General features: G+C 39.1%; 1 protein-coding gene and 1 long non-coding RNA gene across 4 annotated transcripts in view; one reads left to right on the top strand and one right to left on the bottom strand.

Annotated features, from left to right (window-relative positions):
- LOC133667803 (uncharacterized) overlaps positions 1-21554 on the top strand; it is a 28081-nt gene extending 6527 nt beyond the window's left edge. The window contains exons 1-2 of one of the 2 annotated variants that reach the window (XR_009833407.1): positions 17965-18878; positions 19085-21554. This is a non-coding gene — a long non-coding RNA (uncharacterized LOC133667803). Of the gene's footprint in view, positions 1-17964; positions 18879-19084 lie in introns of those variants that run through there. The other variant, XR_009833408.1, reaches the window with a different exon arrangement.
- On the bottom strand, positions 152-19242 carry LOC108002071 (uncharacterized). Of its 2 annotated transcripts, none has more exons than XM_062087093.1 (13): positions 19101-19242; positions 8817-9216; positions 6865-8430; positions 4319-6216; positions 3803-4014; positions 2892-3156; positions 2538-2759; positions 2276-2425; positions 2065-2172; positions 1785-1937; positions 1570-1686; positions 1386-1487; positions 152-1183 (listed from the first exon to the last, which is right to left on the bottom strand). In XM_062087093.1, exons 1-13 carry the CDS (start codon positions 19218-19220, stop codon positions 1055-1057), a joined length of 5442 nt encoding a protein of 1813 aa, XP_061943077.1. In that variant the 5' UTR covers positions 19221-19242; the 3' UTR covers positions 152-1054. The 2 variants fall into 2 exon arrangements, with proteins under 2 accessions (XP_061943077.1, XP_061943078.1); XM_062087094.1 differs by lacking the exon at positions 19101-19242 and adding an exon at positions 17571-17708.
- Positions 21555-22485: the final 931 nt, after the last annotated feature.

Here is a 22485-nt window from a genome sequence, read left to right as displayed (position 1 = left end):
AATTTTTAAATATATATTATATATTATAATTCAATCGGATAATAACTTACCTAGTATTAATTATTTTTTATTAATTATTTTTTAAAATATACGAGTAATTATGGTAAATATAAAAAAATTATAGATCATGCTGCAATGTACAGCATGCAAATAAGTATATTTAAATTTTATTGAATGATTTAAAATAACAATTATGTGTTTAAAACCAATCTCAGTATAAATATACATCTATATACAAAACATGGCTTAGATCTTAAATAAAATTATAATACAATATACAATTTCTACTTTGTGTGTTAGACGTCATAAAATACTGTTAATTATTATTTAAGAAATAATTATAAAATATAATAAAGATTAATTAATTTATATCAAGCCTGTCATTATGAAACATTTGGCAGTTTCTTGGTTTTCGTAAATTATAGATACAAAGTATAACAACCCTATTACCTCATTTTCAATATTATGTACATTATTATCGATTTGATCTTGTGAAAATTAAGTGTCATTCATGAAATATAATAGAAATAAAAGCTCAAATTCGTATCGTAGTATTTAATATAATCGGACGAAAAGTACCCAATAACACCGGTCAGTATCACAGCTACTTTTTGTTCTTTCAATTGCAATGAAATTATTAATTAGTCTTTTATGTAGGCAATTATTCATCCAATTTACATGTATAGTATATGTATTCAAAAAAAGTGCTAATCAAAAAAAGAAAAAAAGAGAATATTTCATGATATATATGTTAAACAATATGTTGACTACTACAGCAACGTAGGAAACTTAAGTTTCTTCAACGTACTGTAAGCAAACGCAAAATAGATTGCGCAAGATTTTCGTATTTACTCATTGATATATATTATCAATGAACAGAAGAAATCCTTTGGTCCAACACATACGTTCTTTTTGATAAATCACTATTAATGCATTTAGAGATCATGCGCCAGTTTCATCAATTGCACAAATTTATTTGTGCAAATGTAGGAATCACATTTTTAAATAATAATTGTATTTAAATTTAAATTTAAATTTTTTTATATATAATTTATTAATTTCTTGCAACACCGCATATCATGATATTTGGCAGCGCTCCACGTCGTTTGCGCCATGCACCGAGAGATTGTGCATGTGTCTGTAATGTTCTACACCATCTCTTTGTTCTGGCGCCATCTTCGGCCTGTAAAATAATATTTTTTATAAATGAAATATTGTTAACAGTTAAAAATATTTCTATATGTTTAATATTACAATTTATGCAATGAATAATATGATAAATTGCAATAAAAAATAACTTTTCAAAAAGTTTAATTTTAGAAATACTACAATGAATAAATAATTTTCAAAATATAAAATATTGTTTTTAACAAAAATCATCTCACCTTAAAAATAAAAGTTTCTTTTGATGACAATTCTTGAATTTCGAAATAATCTTCAAGATCTGTTTCACAACATACTATACATTTATCTAAATACAATGGTTCCTAAAATAGATAAAATCTTTTATTTTAATACAGAATAAAATTGTGTAGGTATTTGATATTCAAAAGTGTGCAAATAACTTACTCGCAACAAAGAATAACGTCCGAATTTTTCTTTAACTAACAATAAAGTAGCTTCTTTAATACCAATATGTCTTGGAAAGAGAGAATCATCGTTAAATTCAAGATCCTCTGAATTTGGCTGTAAAAAGATTATTATTATGTAAGTACAAATTGTATGAAGAAGATACAATTGAAGAATAAGAACAATCTATATATAATTATATAAAAATTATTCACCTTGCCATTAGTAACCAACATAGCAGTTACAGGAGCAAGTTTGACAGTACGTCCACGTCTCCAATTATTATCTGTTGGTTGAGCAACTAGAAGACGTCCTTCTAATACAAATTTTGCTTCTTCATGAGCCCATTCTAATACTTCCACGGCCATCTATTATTTAATTGTTATATTACTCAATTATGTCATATTACATACACATATATAATTAAAATTATTTACTTACATAAATAATTAATACATTTATAAAAATATTTTGAAATAAATATATCTATATTACCTTTCTCAATTTTATATTCACCATATCTTGTTCACCGATCGGTCGTCTACCATTTTGGATAATTGAAATTCTTCTCCAAAGTTTCGTCGAAGTCACGTCTTTTGCTTCCTATTATTACATTATTAAATAAATTCATTACATATATAATTTACATTTATATATAAAAATAAACTTTATTTAAAGTTATAATATAAATAAATAATATACTTACAGCATTCATATGTTCCAAATGTAATTCTATATTAGCTTGAGCCTGTTTTAATCTCTCTTTTGCTTCTTGTATATCTGGTCGTACGGAAGGCGTAGCTTTTAGTAATCGTGCCAAAAGAAGAGGATATTTCGTCACTCTTTGTACAGGAACCTATGAATTATTTTTCGTATATAATTTTATATAAAAAATTTATCATAAGTTTTCAATGAAAAAACATATTTAATATTTCAAAAATAATGTTTTAATTTTATTTTATTTTTACCATTAGGAAAGAATTCAAGTTCATTCTACGTAGAACAGTGTTTTCCATTTGTGAAACTTTTAGAAAAATTCGTAGCAGCTCTTTCTCCTTTTCCAGATTCTGTAACAACAAACTTGCGCTTCCTTGACGAGTACAATAGCTTTCAAATGCATGTAACATCCGTTCAGATTCTAGAAAAATCTTGCCTACGTCTACCGTTAAAAGATCTTCATCTCCAGATTCCTATGAATCGTTTAAAAATTTTTTATTTATTTTTAAACAATTTTATTTTCATTTTATTAAAATCAATCAGAACATTAGTTTATTTATAACGTATAAGTAATAAAATATAGTACAGGTATAATTCTTTATTACCTGAGCAAATTCCACAGCGAATTTTAATTTTTCCGCGAGTACAAGATTGTGTTCAAGAAGTTCTTCCACATTGAGAAAAATCGCTGTAAGCTGTTCAGATGTGAGTAGGCCAGCCCTTAACATGGGTCTATGAAATTCTTCGAGAATAATTTGTAGATCTCTTCCATATTTTTGTTCAGTCTCGACGATTTCCGTAATGATTTCTTTTCGCTCTATTCTTTTTTTCGAGCATTTTCTGCACACGAAAGGCGCATATACTACACCGCTAAATAATTTAAATATAACAATCGTTAAAAATTTTTTTAAAAATCTTTAATAATCTTAATTGCTAATTAATAATCATTAATAATCATTATTATTATCATAATAATAATCTTTGTACTTGTAATTTTATCAAGAATCGTAATCTTTTTTACATTCAAAGAATATAATTTAAATATTTTTTCTTGCTTTTTTTCTATATAGTGATTAATTTATTATTTTTTTTTTCTAAAACGTTTCTATTTAAAATATTTTTGTTAATTAATTATCGTATCATAAAATGATTTTTCTTATATTTACAAAGATACACTATGAATTTAAAAAAAAAAAATAATACAATCGACTTGGCATGTGTTCGAGCGTTGAAACATATATTCGGTAATAAAACTTTCGCTCGTTGCGGTAAGTAGTAAGAGAAAACACAATTCAGTGAATATTTGTTACGTGGTTTTGTTTGAATAGATAATATTAGAATTGTGTATTATTTTAGTTATAGAAAATATGCATTTTTTAATCATTTTTAATAAACATTTTTAATAACAATGCGAAATATATAATTTTATTATTTTATATATATATATATTTACATATATATATGTATATAATATTATTATCAGTATAATAATAATAAGTATAATATTAACACATACCTATCTGTTATTAGAGGATCCAAACGTTGTTCGCAGTCCTCGCAATGCTTTGAATCACCGGAAATCACTTGTGGGATTCCACTGAGGAGACTTCCTGGTCCCGAAGAGACATTTCCTGCTCTCCAACGTCTCGGCACGCCCCGTGTGCTGCTGGCTTGACTGCTTTCAGATCCCACTCCGCTATCAGTTCTTTCTATATCTACAGCTCTTACCTTTAAAAAAAATATCGCTATTACAATATATGTCACCACTTTTATCGATCCTTAACTCGTCTATCGTTATCCATAAATCTTTAATCAAGTTAACTATAACGTTCGTATCGTAAAATACAAATTATCTTATATATATATATATATATAATAATTAAATTTCAATAGAGACGATCGTTTACATTGCCAATAAATTTTTCATTCATCGTTACGAGGGATTTTTCCAATAAGATGTTAAATCAAGAGAATTTAATTAAAAGAACTACTATATTCTTTTTGTATTTAATTTTTATATATAGAAACTCACTTTTGACGTTTCCGATGAGCTGGTCAATATAATGTTGCATTCCTCGCTGCTGTCGGAAACGTTGGATATCTGGGAACTTTTCGAGCTAAGATCGCCCAGGCTGGTTTCCTTTTGTTCATAGAGCGCCTCCAAATCTCCCTCCGTATCCTCCTCGTCCTCGTCGTCCTCGTCCTCCTCCTCTTCGATGGATATCGCTCGATCCTTCGTGTCCATGAGGAAGTTAAGCAGCTCGAACTTGCTCGAGATGTTCCTCTCGTCAGGAGACGTGGACATTTTCTTGAAGAAATCCTCGGGGCTCTTCGACAGATATGTTTCCCCAAGATCCTCGGAGTTGGATTTTTTGTACACATTGTCGGTCAAATAGGATCCAAGGAATTGATCCGAGCTACTCTTCCTGTAGTAATCGATGTCACCGAAATATATCCTGTCTTTTATGTAATCTTCGGTGGGCGGCGGGCTCAGTGGAAGGGGGGGAGGTTCGTCCGGTATTTCCTCGTAAATCGGCTCTTTGATTACCTCGTAAGGATTCTCCTCGAGGAAAAGATTGGTCGAGATGAAGTCACCGTCCGAATTCAAGCTGGACGCCCTCGAGTAATTCGCCTCGAGAGTCGACTCGGAACCCTCGTACTCCTTACTCTTCAACAAACTCTGCTTCAGTATCTTCAGAATGGCCTCGCCGCTGTCCTCGTCCAGGATCTCCCCGTTCTCGCGCGCCTTCCTCAGAGAATCCTCGAGCAGCTTCGAGATCAACGCCTCCTTCGACAACGAGGCAACTTTCGACGAATTTTCCACCGTTCTCGAATCGTTCCCCGCGTGAAACTTGGCGTTCCTCTCCACGAGGGAACACCTACCGCCTTCCACGACCGACCTCGTCGCCCGCTTCTCGCAGTCGACCGTCGTCTCCGTCGGAGTCGTGCTTTCGGATTCGGTGTTTCGCCGAGATCGTTGTTCCGTCTCCTCGGAGGCAGATTCCGCCGTTTCGGTCGTTTTCAGCAACGGCTTCGATCTCGTATCCTCCTTACCGCCCTCTTTACCAGACGCCACAACGATATTGGATTTGTAATTGTCGAGGATGACGAGGGTCCGCGTCTTCTCCCCGGAATTCTTTACTCGCGGTGGATTTTCCGAGTTAACCGAGATCACCGTTGGATTGTAAACGCTGTCCTCACCACCCACGCTGATCGTCACCTTATTGTCCGGCGATGTCTCGGCAGCCGTCGCGGGCCGAGTCGTGTCGCCGTTGATCAAAATCGACGTTCTCCTCGACCCTCGATCGCCCAACCCCGTCGGACCTATTTGCAATCGGTGAACGAGAGGAGATGCCCGGGGACTGACCGTGATCTTGTACACGTTGCTCGTCTCCGTGCACCCGATCTCCACTTTCGACGACCCATAGGAATTGGGCGTGCTCCAACTCGTTTTCAACAGCGGTTCGTCCGCAATTTTCGACCTCGTCGAGTCGGAATTGTTGATTTTGTAACGATGCTTCGGTTTACCGGGCGGAGGTGACCAACTGGTCGGCCTCATTCCTCGGAAATGAGGCTCGCCCCCTCCCTCCGCGTTGCTTCGAATTTCCATCGATGACTCCGTTTCCGGTTTCGTTATTCTCTCACTAGGAACTTGTTCGACTTCCCCCGCGTTCGCGGTCTCGGAACGGGATTCCATCTCGAGCGAATCGATCTCTTTCTTCGCGTTTCCCGTTGATTCGACGATCGTCGACGGCGAATCTTTTCGTCGGCCCGTTTGCTCGCTCGAATCTAACGGGGGAGGCGACGCTTCTTTCACTTTTCTGCAGAGGCTGAGACGCATAGTGTCCATGAAAAGCACGTCGCAGGCTGATACCTCTGGTCTGTTGAACGATCGTTCGCTTTGGCTGCGCGATAAACATGATTTCTTTTCTGCAAATTTAACACGGCGTTATCGTACGCTTTTTCCCTTTTTCTTCTAAAATATTATACCGATTATTAAAATATTTGTACGTAATGGGGAAAAAAAGAAGGATCACGAGCAGGATAACGATATAAAGGTGTAATCGTGTGTAAGCACAAGATCATGAAAAGAAGAGAAAACGCGTGAGATCTCTAAAAAGCATAATTACACGCTCGCGATACGTAGAGAAAGGAGAATTGTTCTGAAAATTAGTTTGAACATTTATGATTTTAAAACCAAGAAAATTTGTCGAGAAATTATTGTTAATAGAACGTTTCAAATTATTTCATCGAAATTTAGAATATATAATACATATCACGAGTAGTATTTGAGAATGTTTTCGAACGAAATTAAATCAACTTTTTAACAAGCAAATTTTGCAAAATGCAAATGGTCATTTGGAATTAGTGAAACTACGAAGGAAGATAACTCGTGCTTGTGTAAAAAAAGAAGAGAAGAAAAAGAAGCAATTCTACCATTCGAGAAAACTTGAGAAGTACACGATGACTAGCTTGGGTAGCAATACACAAAGTTTTGCAAAATTATGAATTATTACATCCAAACGAGACGTCACGATCCTCTCCCCATCCGAAAGGAATAATTTTTATAAAACTCACCCTCGGATTTCAGTATCAAATCCTTCTCGTCCACGGCGATGATGCCCGATACACGATCCTTCCGTTCCTCGATCTCGACCCGTGATTCACTATCCTTCTCCCCCATTCTGATCTCGTCCACCTTCTCTATCCTCTTCCTCTCTTCGCTCTCCTCCCCCGCGCTCTCGCGCGCTTTCGACGAGTGAACCGCACGGCGATCGGCAAAGTTTCGCGGTGCGACACCCTCCATCTCGTTCACCTTCTCTCTCTTCTTCGCGAGACCGCGTTCCGCGTTCCCAGAGGAGGCAAATTTATCTACCTTGGCCCCATGATCGACGGAGGCGTTTTGGCACGCATCCTGCGAGATTCTAGCTTGCTCCTTCGCACTCCCAACTTTCTTCTCCACTTTCTTCGGATCCTTGATGTTCGGAATGGTAATGAAATTATACTTCTCCCTCTGCTCGAGCTGCGACGCGACTATTCGCTCCTCTTCATCCTCCTCGTCGTCGTCTTCCTCTTCCTCCTCCTCCTCCTCCTCCTCTTCCTCCTCCTGCCCGTTATCCCTGCGCCGCTCCCTTGGGGAGGCGCAGCTCCCTATTCTCCCTATTCTGCCCCACGACAATCGTGCTACCTCCGACGGTTTTTCAGGGGCGAATATCACGTTGTCCACGTTGAACAGGACGTTCTTCCTCCTCGTCTCGAGCACCTTTCCCCGCTTCAGAATACTCTTGAGCGTTTGTTTGGCTTCCTTCAGCCTTCTCGGTGGTCGCTTCGGCGAAACCTTTGGTATGGGAATCCTGGTGACCGGCGGTACCACCTCCCCCTCCTCGTCGTCCGAGATCTCCCGCCGCTCGTTGAACACCCTTATCCTCTGCCCTCCTATAGCCGCGACCGAGCTCCTGCTCTGTATCCTCTCGATCGATTTCACCTTGGACGGGTCGAACAGGGTGGACAGGGACCGAGCCGCGTCGTCCTGCTCGAGGGCGTTGTCCGACAGGTCGTCGCTCAGGTCGTCCTCGTCCCTCTGCTTCTTCAACAGCAGGTACGGGTTCACGTCGCACTCGAGGATGCTCCTCCGAGAGTCGCCGCCGCCCGACGCTGCCCTGTCCCCCTTCCCTGCCCCCCAATCCTCCGAGCTTTTCCCCAGCGCGTCACCAACCGCCCCCGTTTTCGCCCAGTCGCTCCTCGTTCCCTTCGCCTTTCTCGGGATCCGGGCCGATCTTGGGCCGCCCGTCGCCGGCCCGGCTTGGCCTCGAGCATCCCCGAGGTTCGCCGCCGCCTCCTCCACGAGCCACTCGTCCCCCCCCGTGCACGGCGCACCGGCGAAGCTGGCCCGCTGCCTCCGCCCCGTCGCCTCCTCCCCGAAACTCCCGCTTCCCTCTTTGTCGAACCATTCGGATCTCGAGGAGGTGCCTTCGATCGAGCCCTTTCGCTCTTTCCGCTCGTTTCGCGCCACGCTCTGGCTCCTCGGGTCGCGCTGGGACAGCGGCCGGTGGGGCGAGATACTCCGCGCCCTCGTCCTCGGCTCCACCAGTCGATTCCGCCGCATCTGGTCGTAGGGATCGTCCATCGACGACCTCAGCACTCCTGTCCAATTTAGATATTTTTCAAATTTCTTTTTCACCCGAGAGAAGTAAGGGAGAAAGGGGGAGGCGTTGGGGTAAGAAGTAAACTCGCAAAGCGCGTCGGTTAATAAAATGGAAAAAGGGAATGGCAAACACTACTGTGGATATAGCGCGCAGTAGCGAGGCGGAGGAACGTTTAGCGCGTCACGCGGGGAAATTTCGTTAACAAAGCGGCGCGCTAAACGATCTAAACGATACGAACGGTGCCAATTGGAGGGGGGTGCGTCTTTCTCTTACTCACACATTTCCTTCTTCGGTGGCGCGAAAAGGAAGGAAGAGAGAAGATATTAAAAGATCTTCCGCGTGTTTCTTTCGATTGTATCGGAGGAGCGGTTGAAAAGAACTTACCCGCGAGGCTGGGCCTCGACCTCGAGGAGATCGGCGGTAGCCGACATGTTCCTCCTAAAGGTACACCAGCCAATCGGTGACCACCGCACTTGCGGCAATTGCCGAGCTTCCGCGTGGTTCCGGCGAGAAATTCCGGACAGGAACATACTACCAATACTGGTGCTCCCGGGGGTGGCGGGGGCGGGGGTGTCATGAAGCCTCGTGGCTCGTGACCAGGCCTCGAAGACCGAACCGTACCGTACAGCCATGGATCCCCGTAGATCATTTGACGCGAAATCCCGCTTCCGCCGCTTATCGTCCCCCACCCCTTCCCCTGGGGGTCATCGGTGGCCTGGCTCTGCCGCGACAAGCCCAGTCTCACGCTCCACGACTTCTTCCCTTTGCTCAGCGTGTCGTAATTCTGGAACCAAGGATCGAAGTCATTATTATTCGTTTGATCGATAATTGGATAAGATCGATAAATAATGTTTGTAACGCGTTAATTTTTTTGAAAATAAAATAAAAATAAATGCGCATAGGGTATATCGATGTTCGACCACGAGTCCGTGATAAATTCTCTCGCGGTGATTATTGTTTTCTCTTCCGCAGTTACGGTAAAAGTGATTGATGCGTTTCTGCAACCGTGGACGAAGCATAATGCGACTTGCATTCTCTATGGAATTCCTATACGACACGTCCTATTGTGTAGTGTACGGACGGATGTGTTTTGTAATTTATTGATTTTTTTTTTTTTATTATTATTCGCGCTATACATATCTTTTATCCATGAATCTTTTAATTTATCGAACGACTCCTTTATCGTTGAATGTTTTTATAAATACTCAATTTTTCAATTCGCGTCGCGAGTTAAATAATCCAGCTTTCGATTCATCGAGTTCGAGCATCGTTTAAGGCAGCAACATTTTAGCCGCGAGCTGTAATATTAGATGCATTATTACATCACAAGTGTCAACGTGTTAGTAATTAGCATAATGTTACTGCAATATCAACGTTCACGAACGTTGTACCAGTATTATCCGACTGGGCATCGGAATACAAGAAAACAAGGTTTGCTTAGATATTAACATATATGTAGATTGAGCAACAGCGATACGACTGGTACAGCGTATACCGGTTTTCTTCTCGGTTTGAAAAAAAGTAGCGATTTTTTTTTTTTTTTTTACATAAACATTTTTACATAAGCCAAAAATAGGAAAAAGGAATATGAGTTTTTTTTAAACGTCGTTACGAGATATTTTTACGACTTATCGCCTTACTTATTCACTTAGAACTTTATTTCTATGAAACGGAATATTAAGAAATTTTTAACGCTATTTATAGAAACACGTTCGAGGCTAAATCGATATCGTTCTCCTTTTTTTCTAAATTAATCATTGTTTCGCGAGTTATTAACTCGCTTTAAATTTGTTAGATGCGCGCGAATCTTCTGGGTACGTCGTCAAATTAATATTCATCGCGCGTGTTTATCGCGAATAATTACAGTTGTTTATTATTGTTATTCGAAAAGGTGAATGTGTACGTGATGCTTTCGTTTTCAACAGGATATCCTGACTTAATAAACGGAATTTTCAATGAGTTACGTTACATTACCGCGGCTCGATAGTGTTAACACTTTCGATCGTGTGTGCGTGTGCGTCTGTATAACGCTTCCGGAAACTTTCGATCTCGTTGCCAAAAAAAGAGGATCCGAAAGTGAAAAATACAATTGCAATTCGAGCTCTATTTTTTCTTAAATCCCCCTTCGAAATTTAATCTCCTTCGATCATCCCACACAATTTTATCGAAATAAAATTCCTCCTTATCGTTCGAATCGGATCGGTTCGACGATTTGAAATAAAATAAAAATTATTCTTTCCTCGAGACAGAAGGGAAAAAAATGATAATCATAAACTTGCTTTTATTTATTTATTCTTTAACGTCAGATCGTAAGCATAAATCAACAAAGTATATGTACTTATACACACACACACATACACAAACATATATATGTATATATATGAAATCCCGAAATTATTATCCCTTTGACTTAAGCACCGGGAAAGAATAAAAGTAAGAACCGTGACATCGAGAACATAAATGCGCACACGCGATTCCCTCCGTAGTTAAAATAAATTTCGAAATTCGCTTATTTTATATATCACCGGCTATAAATTATAAAACGCTCCCGATAAAAATTACCCGGCCGAAAGTGTATTTATCTGTTTTCGTGGAGAGCGAGAATGTGACAGAGATAAAAAGAGAGAGAAAGAGAGAGAGAGGAAAAAAGGAAATCGAAGGAGAAAAAGAAAACGATGGAACAACAGGTTTCAGCGAAAGTAAATGACGGTAGGAATCGTTCGAGATCGCATTTTAAATTTGTTTTCCCCTTTGGTGAAACTGCTTCGATCGAGGGGGTCACGGCTCGTTTTAGGCTTGTGTCCGTGAGAGTTTCGAGAGAAGGAAGGGATATCGGTGGACAGACGAGGCAAACATCTTTTTTTTTCCTTTTCTTTTCTCGCAGAAAAGAAGAATTTCGACTCGTAAAAAAATTCTATTTATAAGGATAGCGTAAAGAAATGGAGGAAAGAGGATCGAAAAATATTTCGACTGGTCTTCTCTGTTTTTCACGCCGCTCAAAACTACTTCTAGCTTTAACATAGCAGTAACTTTTAGATGGAACAAAAAAATCTATCTATCGTGTAGTTGTACATTTGCTTGCAACGGGTTTCGTTGGAAAAATCGACAAATGAAAATATCCGAATCGAATTAAACGTTGGCTCGTAACAAGAGAATCTTATAATTTTTGAAAACAGATCTCTATTTTTTTTTTTTTTTTGGATATAATTACCAGAGAATTTTGTTCGAAGGAATTTGTTTGCAAACAAAATAACAAGGAACAAAGTTTCATCTTAAAGCAATAGGAGCGATATTACGAGTGTAATTAACACGAGAGTTACTTGGAAAGCGAAAGCTTAATTGAAACCAGGAAACTCACGAAGCAATAGTCTCTCCGCCATTGTTTCTGGAAAGGAAAAAGAAAAAAAAAAATATTAAGGTGGGATTCGCGTGCACGTGATGCGCGTGTTCGAAGGTTAGACGCGATCTACGATCTTTCAGGAAAATACGCGAAATTACGGGAAATTACGCGAAATTACACTTTTTCGCCCTTAAAAACGTGGAAAACGAACGCGAATAAATCTTATCGATCGTACAATTTTGAAATTTTCTCCGAGTCGATTGCACGATTACAATAGAATATTACTTGTAGAGTCATCGACGATTCTCAATTTTACGATATAGAACTTTAGACCGCGCGTTAATTATCGAAACTGAGAGACTGAAATTTATATTTTTCACGTTCTTCGAAAAACATGTATCGACAATTGGAGACTCGATAACCGGTAACTACCTGCAGTTATCGTCTTACCTTGTCGAAGGTGCTTACATCTGCCTTTCGAACAATAGCCTGCCATTTAAAATCATTTTATCCAAGAGGAGAGGAATGAATTTTCAAAGTTTCCCTTTCCAAACAAAACCTACCCTCATCTTCCTCCGACGCGATATTTACGCACATTTTTCTCCTCTAAATTTAGAATCGCGTAACCCGATTACAACAACGAACGGAACGTTTCACGATTTCCTTCACCGACACAGCGCGGTGTCGAACCATCGACGAGAAACGAACGTATCGTGTACGATAAATTGCTTCCTTCGTCCTGGGAGGGGCGCTCGTTCCCAGATTTATCGTGGAACGAAGTTGGAAATTGGCAACTTCCTCTCTCTCTCTCTTCGTCTCGAGGGAGGGGAGGAAAAAAATGGGTTCCTCGGCGCGGAAAAAGGAGGTTATTTGCATGTTAGAGGCGGATACAGAAGCGATATGACACGGAGGTGTGCGCGAGGGGTCGGAAAATGGAGCAGATAGACAGCCCGAAGGCGAATACTCGATACGCTTTACTTTCTCGCGTCGATGCTGAGACTTTCGTAAAAGTTCTCGTTCCACGACGGGCTCGCGTAAGAGGAGCGGCTGCTGGTAGTCGGTCGGTCGAAAAACAACAAGAAAACCGTACGTATCGCGCGGAGGCACGATAAGTGGTGCGAGCGCGTGTTTCCAATCGTATCGAGTAGAAAACGAGAGATATCTCGCAGGTGGAACGAGGGAAACGGGTGTGGCCGACAAAATTTCAAGCGAGCGTTGCCGAGCGTTTAGTCCACCGAGTCCAGTGACATTTGCGGACGATTTTTTTTTTTTTTTTTACTTTCCTCGGTGAAATTTCACTCGAACGATGGATTTAACGGATCTAACGGATCGGTTGTTATCGCTCCTATCCTAAACCTGTTGATGTTTCCTGCGATAATTCCGTGGGTGGATTCAAAGTGTGCAGTTTTGAAGTGGATGGACAATGCATTCCGTTTCGATCGATGATTTCTTATTTTCTTTTCTTTGGTAATCGCACGAGTGTATATCAATATTTGTATCCTTTTTTCTTCTTCTCCTTTTTTTTACGCGATCGAGTCTCGAAATTTCCAAGACCTATGTTATTACGATTTATTCCAATGGTTAAATAATTCAATTGTAATCGTGATTTTCTTCTTACTTAGAAATTTCGAAAGCGAGGGTAACGAAACGTAAAACGAGTAAAAGTGCGGCATGAATTACAAATAAAATTGCATTCAAAAGACCGGCCGCTCGGTTTTGAAATTCTGCAACCAGATCTATTAGATTAAATCTACTCCCTGTTACTTGCATTTTATATTTTCTCCCTTCGAGTATACCAGTTTTTTTGAGTATTTCGAGAGAGAGAGAGAGAGGAGGGGAGAAGTTTTTAAAAGGAAATAAATAAAAAAAAAACGTAAACGAATTACAACGTTGCAAGTATATTTTATTGTACATTTACTTGTTCCCCCGACGATCCACTAGCAACCTTCGTAATTTCCGCGGTAAATGAAAACTATTACCACAGCCGAGATGTCCGAGATTATGCTTAATGCTTTTTACACAATTAGCGAGTCAAAAGTTGATATTAGCGGGAATAGAATTTGCCCGCAGTCAGATAATGCTAATTGCGTACAGACGCAAACTTTTCAAATTAGAGGAGATTCTCGACCTCGCAACTCTCCTCGTGGCGAATTAAAAAGGAGAAAAGGAGACACGAGAAAAATTTGGAATCTTCCTATGACTTTTTTTGGCCACGAGTAAGAAAAGAAAAGAGAAAACGAGATTAATTAATTAATTCCTTCTAACTAATTGAGATCGAATATTACACCTAGATTCGTATCAATTCTCGGATCGAGAAAGCGAACCTTCCCCCAAAAAGAAGAGAAGAGAAGAAAAGAAAAATCATATAAAAAATATATTCTCGATCCTTGGCATACACGACTTTTACTGAAAAAAGAAGAAGAGAAAAAGTCTATCGAAGAGAAGGGGACGAATCAAAAGTCGACCACGAATGACATAAAAGGCAGAAGTCCACTTTCCCCCGATGGCCAAGGCTCGAGATCGAGATGACCTCAAGAGATGGGCATCTTCTATTAGCGCGACTCCTCCTCCTCCTCCTCCTCCTCTTTCTCTCTCTCTCTCTCTCTCTCTCTCTCTGCCTTTTCGCAAGAACTTCGACCGCACTCTTCCCGTATCGATTCGTTTCCTTTCCCCCCAACCGCGTTGCTCTCGAAACGGATTGCATCTAAACCACGATTTCGAAACTCCTCCCCTCCCCTCCCCCTTTTAAAATCTCTTTTCGAAGGCCATATCTCGATGGCGCGAACCCGTAGCGAAGGGGAGCCCGGAGCAAGGAAAGGAAATTTTGCAACGCACGGTTTAGACACGGTGCGGGGGAGGAGGGTCGAGGAAATCATCGTATCACGCCGGGAGAGATAATCGAAACGATATTCGCGTTATTATATTTAGAGTGTGACTCTAAATGTTTTTTCCACAATTCGCGTAGGCGAACAGTGGAATCGTGTTTCTTTTATTCCCCTCGGTTTAATGCCGTATCCTTCGACTAACAATAGTGTTTATTTTTACGATCTCTTCCCCCTTCTCCGAAGAAGGATCTCTCAAAGTCGTCCGGATCGTCGATCGTAAAATAAAATTAATTTCCAATACGTTTTCAAATACGACTCGAGTGTTTAAAAGCGGCTCGAGAATCCTTAAATTTTTCTTTTCTTTTCTTTCCTTTCGTTTTTTTTCCCCATCTATATTGTCGCAAATCGATTTCGTAGCGATTAGAAATTTGCATAAACACCGTATCCCCGTATAGAGCTCGATACAACATGTCGATAATTGATTAATAATATTTCTCCGTACGTTGGATGCGCAGCTAATTGGCTGAACCGTGATCAACGATGAACGATAATAGGAAAGTGTGCACGTTCGAATTCTTGTATGACGTTTTTCGAGTTAGAAATTACAGAGCCGGTACGCAAGATCGGAAAAGTGGATTCTTATACGTCGAGAAATGTATGCACTACTTAACACGTGTCGATCGGTGAAAAGCATTCGTTCCGGTTACGAATGTCGAGCAAGAAATACGCAAAGCGCGTATAACAAGAATCCGTGCGATTAAAAAATGATAACGATTTGATTTTATTGAGAGTTCGCGTGATAAATATTTCGTACTCGATTTGCTTCGATCGCAATCGAATCGAGCAAAATTCTGGAATATTTTCGAATATTTTAAATATGAAAAGAAAAAGTACGAGTACAAACAATGGCATAACTAAATTAAACAAGGCCAACAATAGCCTCACGTACGTATATATATAGACTCAATTCTTAGATACTAACGGTTATAAATTCTAATTACGAGGACGGAACACGGCACTTCACTTTCAGGCTCGCGCAGCGAACGTCAGAAATCAGGGAAACAGTGGAAGAATCGCGTCATCTAGAGCGTTAAACTGCGTAAACATAGTCTACAAAGAATATTTTAGTTTTTAAAAAGCAAAACGATTGCTGCAACACTGTGCAAATTATTTAAGCAAATTATTTTATTAAAATCGGGAAAAGATATAAACGCAACATGTTCGCAAAGGAAACGTAAGATCGATTTACGGATCGGTTGGAATCAAAGCACATGACCGCGGCGCGTACGTGTACGCAATCGAAGAATATGGGTTTCGTTATCTACGAAACGACACGGTGCACGCGCGTGAACCGGGGTCACGGTGGATGCACCACGCAGAGATGGATCGTGCACCTCTATGGCAACCAGAGACCACGGTTGCACAATCCTCCAACGCAGCCCGGATTCAGACGATACCGCAATTTGCGAGCGTTGCGAGTTCTCCATCGCCGGATGTGCTCTCTCGGTCTTTTCATAACCGATCTTTTCACGCGATTGACACGAGACCTGAGGATTACGATTCTCCCGTTTGGATCGCGTGCACGAACGCGATAAAATTACGATAAAATTATCACGCGCATCGACTTTGTTTTCTTTTTTTATTTCTCAATTGTCGGATCGGTCTGTTTCGATATATCTATTTTTCTTTGAACGAACAACAACGATTGTAACGAAGGGATACTCGGAAGAAATTTGTTTACGAGTATTCCCGGAAGTATTTATCACGAGATGAGGAGATACGAGGAAATCCGTGTTCGATACGAAAAGAGCACGTACTTCTGGGACGCGATATCTGGAAAGTTCTATCGCGGCATAGCAATGTGGGCCAAACGCAAAACCGGTTACATATAGTCAATAGCCACTGTAGCTGCCACTATGTTTGACGGAGTGCAGAAGAAAGGTGATTATACGCACGGTGTATCGAAGAATGTACTTGCATAGCGGATTCATTGTATTTCGAGAAGAAGAAAGAAGCGTGGAATCGGGAGGTTTTCCTCGGAGCGCGTTGGGAAAATTTTTTCCGGAAATTTCCTCCGCTGTTTCTTTTCTTTTCTTTTCTTTTTTATCGCGATAAAATTTAAATTTAGAGATCCGAGAATCATTGCTTCGTTACTTCGAATACATTCGATACAGCTACGGAATTCTTTCTTATCGCGATTCGTTTAAGAAAGAATTTTATGTAAAGATAAAATATTCAAATTACGTGTCTAAATATGCGAAGTGAAAGTTAAAGGCGTATTTTATCCGAGCAAATGATTTTTGTCGATTGCCGGGAGTAAGTTTTACATTTCCGCTTCGAGTAACACTGAATTTTGTTACGTGCCATAATTTTGATCATTTCTTACAGATGTACCTTTCCCCATTGTATTTTCTTACGTAAATATAACGCGAATAATAAATCGAATTAATCAAACTCGAATTTATAAGTTGTTAAGAAATATCTGGAATTAATAATATTCAATTGGAATAATTTTCCAGTTTAATATTTTATCACATTTATCGTATATACACGTAACGTAATCGAACGTTGCACGTGTTTCGTGTTATAATTTAATTTGGAAACGATTGGAATATAATTTTCTCCGCTTCCTCGCCATCGAGTTACCATGCTTTCTAAATTCACAAATATTTTCTTACACTTAAATACATTAAAGCCAATTACGATTTTCAAGACTGTTGAATTTTATCACTTTATTATTCTATTAAATTTTACTGTTATTGACTTCGTATAAATAAACGCCTTGTAAGGAAGATGTATATACACCATAAATTACCATTTGTTTTTATGGATATTACAATATTCAGATAATTAAACGGTTATTTATCTGCACATGATTGCGATCCATCGAATTTTATTTTATCTTCCCAAATTTTAAATCGAATATTGAGAAAGCTTCTAAAATAAAAAACTCGATGCTCGATTCTTACTCACTGTGATGCCGGTTTAAAACCAATCTCGTCACAGCCTTCTCCTTCCCTCGAACGAGATACTCCTCGCCATTTTCGCGACACTTGTCCCGTTTTGTCCGACCAAATGCGTTTCGTCGTTGAACAACACCGAGACTGAGACTGTGCAACTCAAGTTCAACACCGAAGAAGCGACGAAAAGCGTATTCGGTGTCGACGGCGAGGTCAGGTTTTAAGGTAAAACCGGAGCCAGCCTTTGTCAGAGAAACTGGACGAATTAAATCGCGTAGTACGCGAGTTCTCTCTTACATCATCGGAAGAGCTGGTTTGTCCTTGCTCGCGCGTTTCGCGTTTCAAGCCTTTCGATATGGATTCGTCTCGGGACGATCTCAAACGCGTTTGCGTAATTTTAATATCGCGATTGTGGAGAATTGGAAATTCGATTTTTATTTTTCTTTCCTTTTTTTATATTTTTATATTAACATCGTAATTATAGAAATCGTAGAAAAATACGAAAGAAAATATTATCGTGCTCGAGGTGATTGCTAATTATTAATATCGTGGAAGGTTTATGGAAAATGTAGAAAAATATAAAGAGAATCGTGGTGGTTATCAACATTAATTACAAATTAAAACCGATAATGGAGAGAATATAAAGAGGAGATACGAAGAAGGATAATTAATTTGCAAATATTTCTCTAAAATAATTTTTGTGCGCCATTGTGATTTTCAGCTTCTCGTGAAGAAGGAAAAAAAAAGTCAAATTTTGAAATAGAATTAGAAAGAATATTTGGGGCAACAGGGATAAATAATTTAGGCGAAAAATTAATCCAAAATAAAATAGGTATCCATGGAATAAGTATCGTTGTACGTTCAAAGTCGTAATTACAAGTCGTATAAGTTTGTTTCGACGAGAGGAATCTACAAGGCGATAGGAAAGAAAACTGAATGACACGTGAGACGAGTTATGGAGGCTTGGCACACTACTAAGCCGCTGTTGCATATATCCTATATATCGTTACGTTACATAAGTAGCCGGTCACGAATTGTAATTATCAGCCGGCTTGTGCGAACTTTCTCCGCACGGTTTTTATCAGAATAAACACGATCTCTTATTGTTAATCCCGTTCTCACCTCATATAAATTCGAGATACCCTCCTTTACGTTATTCGCTTTAATTTCCAAACGTGGAAACACGATTCTCAAACGCGATTTACGTAATTATTTTAAAATAACTTAAATTCTTACGTAAAAACTGTTCTTCTGAATATCTACGTACCATTGATTTCTTGCAACAACAACAAGGCAATCAAACAGAAATATAAAATTTTACGTAAGTTAGCCTAATTATAAGAAGTGAGTTGCAACAACGAAATAAAAACAATAGAAAATTGTTCCTTTAGTTGAACCTTTTCCTTTTTTCAATTATTCCAAACAAAAAAAAAAGTTAAGAAGTTTTGTTCACCGCAAGAATCTTTCAGTGGCAAAGATAGAAAAGCATCGATAATATTTTACAATAAAAATCGTTTCTGATTACAGTAATATTACGAGTTACCTTTCCGGAAGTGGGCGAGGGCGACGTTGAGTTTAACCCCTGCTGTAGATGATACATCTTCGGGGCGAGCATAGATGGAGGTGCACCGAGGCTACCCGGGGCGACAGCCACGCTCGTCATGGTCGTTTCCTACGATGGGCGCAGTCCTCGGCTTCTTCCAACCACCTGTCCGCGACCTTCTGCGATCTCTGTAATTGGTCATCCTCGTACCGTCACCTCTGAAACGCGAACAAACGTATTTTGAACTCGATTTCGACTCGACAGTTGTAGTTGATAAGATTTTAGTCGGCGAACATCTTTTTCCTTGTAATCGTCGTGTACATTGTAGCGGAATGTGCACGATCAACTGTGAGAAGTGCAATTAACGTTGGTAACGAAAGGTTTTCATTTTTCATCATGAAACCTAAGGCGAGTACAAAGAAGAGAAATTGTCTTATGAATGGAAGAAGAGCGGAGAACGAAAGTTTGCCTCGTCTTTCTTTTCTTCGATGCAATCAGATATACACAGAATGGAAGATATAATGGAAGACGGTTGTAATCCTTAATTCATTTATAATATAATATATTTGTAATATTGAAATTTAAAATTTAACAAATGTTAACTCCATTCTATAGAAAATTGAAAAATTAATCGATCTTGATTTTCGCTGCTTTCCATTATTTCTTTTTGTATCCAGTAAGGATCATTTAAATAGAGGAAATTTAAAATTAAAAGCAATATAATAAATCGTCAATCAATCAACGATTCATTTTTTCACGTTTCGAAGGGAATCTGTTAGAATTGTGATCTAGAGATCGACCAAGCTTCGAATTCGCGAACGAAGTTGAAAGCAAACGTCTCCTTTTTACGCACGGGTATAAAGTCACAGCGAAATGGCGATTCGTTGGGCAATCGTGTTTCGATCGTATTACGACACCCCACAATGGCACCGTGTAATTTCACTCTCGCCAGGAGATCGCAATTGCACAATTTTCGTCGCGCCAGACGAGACATTCGGGCGGACCTAGAAAGCGTCTAGGAAATGCTAATTCGCCAACAGTTGTTGGTCTTACAGTTACGCGTACGAATATATTTTCCACGATCCGCAATGAACCTGTTCTGCGCTCGACATCAACACATCTCGGATAAATCTCCCGTAAATTTCCAAATTTTTCACTCGAATTCTTAATTTGCACCTGTCGGAGAAATTCCTGTAATTTTATCGTAAATTGAAACCTGATTCCTTTTCTTGAATATTAATTTCAAAAACTATGAAACTTTTCAAAATAATTTCCATCCTGTTTATTCTACGAGTCAAGTTTCTCGTTTTATTAAAATACACAGAAACAAGTGGTATGTAGAATGTAGAATATTTTTCTTATTCCTCGAAATTTGATCAAATTAATTAGAATTAAGTTTAGAAAAAGAGAGAGAGGAAAATAACGCTTAGAATCGGTATAATAGATTCGGAAAGATTGGAAGGAAAGAATTCGAAACTTTTACAATGTAGGTTGACACACCTTTGGTATAAACTATACACTCTCGATACTGTTACCTCGCACGGCTAAGATTCATTATGATGCATCGGCATGCCGCCGACTGATTTTTATTTAAGAATCATCGTGACACGCATTTCATTCCGTTGATCTCATTGTCGACATCCACATGGATTTATCTTATATTTATATTAACCTTCGTTTGTACGTGGAATTCCTATTTTTCTCTCTCTATCTCTTTTATTAGAAGAATAATGTAATTCAAGAATGAAGTTTTACCTTCGAAAATGTGACAGAATTGTAAAAAATTGATCACTTTTATCTGAGTTTCATTAATACAAGATTAAACGTGGAAAATAGTGTTACACGAATTCTCTATTTTCAGAATTTTCAACATCTTTCGAACAGGATGGTGAAACGCAACAAGGCAAAATGGAGTGGCGAGGCTGCAAGGCTGTATCCGAGAAAACAAAAGACAGGGTGGCGGACGTTGAGATTTTATTTCCATCAAGAAGAAGTAAACCAAAGAGAACATGATCTCGTTAGGTGGTTAACTGACCCGATAACGGTTCCCCGAGAGAAACGGTTACCGACACGCGGACCCAGAGAAAACGGAAAGATAAAACGTGAAAAAAGACGTAAGAGTAAAAAAGTGAAAAGGAGCGAAGGATGAAAGGCAAGCAGCGAGGGGGAGGGAACACGAGACAAAACTTGTATTCATTTTCATCGGGATAAATACTAAATCGCACGCTTTCGTTGAATTACAACGTTTTTTCGAAACCAATTTCGTTGTTTTTTCCCCCCGTTTATACAGACACACGCCTATATTATCGCTTCCACGTAAGAAAGTGGTAATGCAAATGAAAAGTGTTCCGTTCTTCCTGTTGCGCGCAGGTTTCGAACGGATAAAACCGATGCTTTCTTTGCAAACTTTATGCAAATTATCGTCTCGAATAAAAATCTCTTTGTCTTGTTGTATCTCCATTTATTTACTTTCATCTTTCTGCGAAATATCGTCGCTTCCGTATCCTGATATTATATCCATTTTCCATCAATTAATACGATATCGTGATAAACGATACAAAGATGTGCTTAGATTAACTAAAATAGATTAACTAATTAATTATCACGATATACCGGAATATTACGAGCGAAGGAAAATTCCACGTGTCGAGGAACGTTTCTCGGCAAGAATACCGCCATCCGCGAGGTGGAGGGCGGTTCGAACCGCAAAATAATTTCATTCCTAACAGCCAATTTTGCCATCTCGCATTTGCGTTTGCCGGGGAAGAGGGAGGGGGGAAACTTGCGGGGAAGCTACATCGTATCGATTTCGTAAGAAGCGGAGAAATCGGCGTCTGTTTTACGGCTCACCTGGCCGAAACAGTTGAAGATGTTAAAACAATCAAGAAAGATAAACTCGGTACGATTCTCTTTTTCGTCGAAAAAAAGAAAAGGAGGAGGAAAAAAAAGAAGGAGAGAAAAGAGGAGCGTGAAAAGAGCATAGCGTAAATGTCAGTTTCTTCGTTTCCGTGAATAAGCGTTTGCATCTTGTTAATGATATTTTTATCGCTCTCATTCTTTTTTAATGGTAGCGCGAAAAAATGCTCAATTAATTCCTCTCCGCGTGGAAGAATTCCTCGGTGGAAACCTCGGATTAACGTTGCGTTGTGTGCAAAAATTAATTATTAATCTTGGAATGGATCAGTGTTTCTTCAACGTAGGTTCAGAATCAACCTGCAACAAACTGTATCTTTAACATTGTGATATTATTTTCCATGACAACTTGAAATGGAATACTATCGGATTATTGTTAATAATAAATGTATATTATTATTGGATGTAACGAATTGTCGTTCGTTTAAACAATCGCTCTTTCTAACTAATTAATTAAGAATGTTAATTTTTG

The sequence above is a fragment of the Apis cerana genome, linkage group LG1, assembly GCF_029169275.1.
Source record: "Apis cerana isolate GH-2021 linkage group LG1, AcerK_1.0, whole genome shotgun sequence".
Taxonomy (NCBI): Eukaryota; Metazoa; Arthropoda; class Insecta; order Hymenoptera; family Apidae; genus Apis; species Apis cerana.
Note: the sequence above shows the minus strand (reverse complement) of the source record. Positions and strands in the feature narration are given on the sequence as shown.

What these genes read in the sequence shown, in the direction of transcription:
- LOC108002071 (XM_062087093.1), bottom strand. Translation starts at nt 19,220, where the DNA reads ATGACGAGCGTGGCTGTCGCCCCGGGTAGCCTCGGTGCACCTCCATCT. An exon ending in GTCGAGGCCCAGCCTCGCGG is followed by an intron (nt 8,431 to 8,816) that starts GTAAGTTCTTTT and finishes TAAATTGGACAG; the next exon opens with GAGTGCTGAGGTCGTCGATG. An exon ending in GACGTTATTCTTTGTTGCGA is followed by an intron (nt 1,488 to 1,569) that starts GTAAGTTATTTG and finishes TATCTATTTTAG; the next exon opens with GAACCATTGTATTTAGATAA.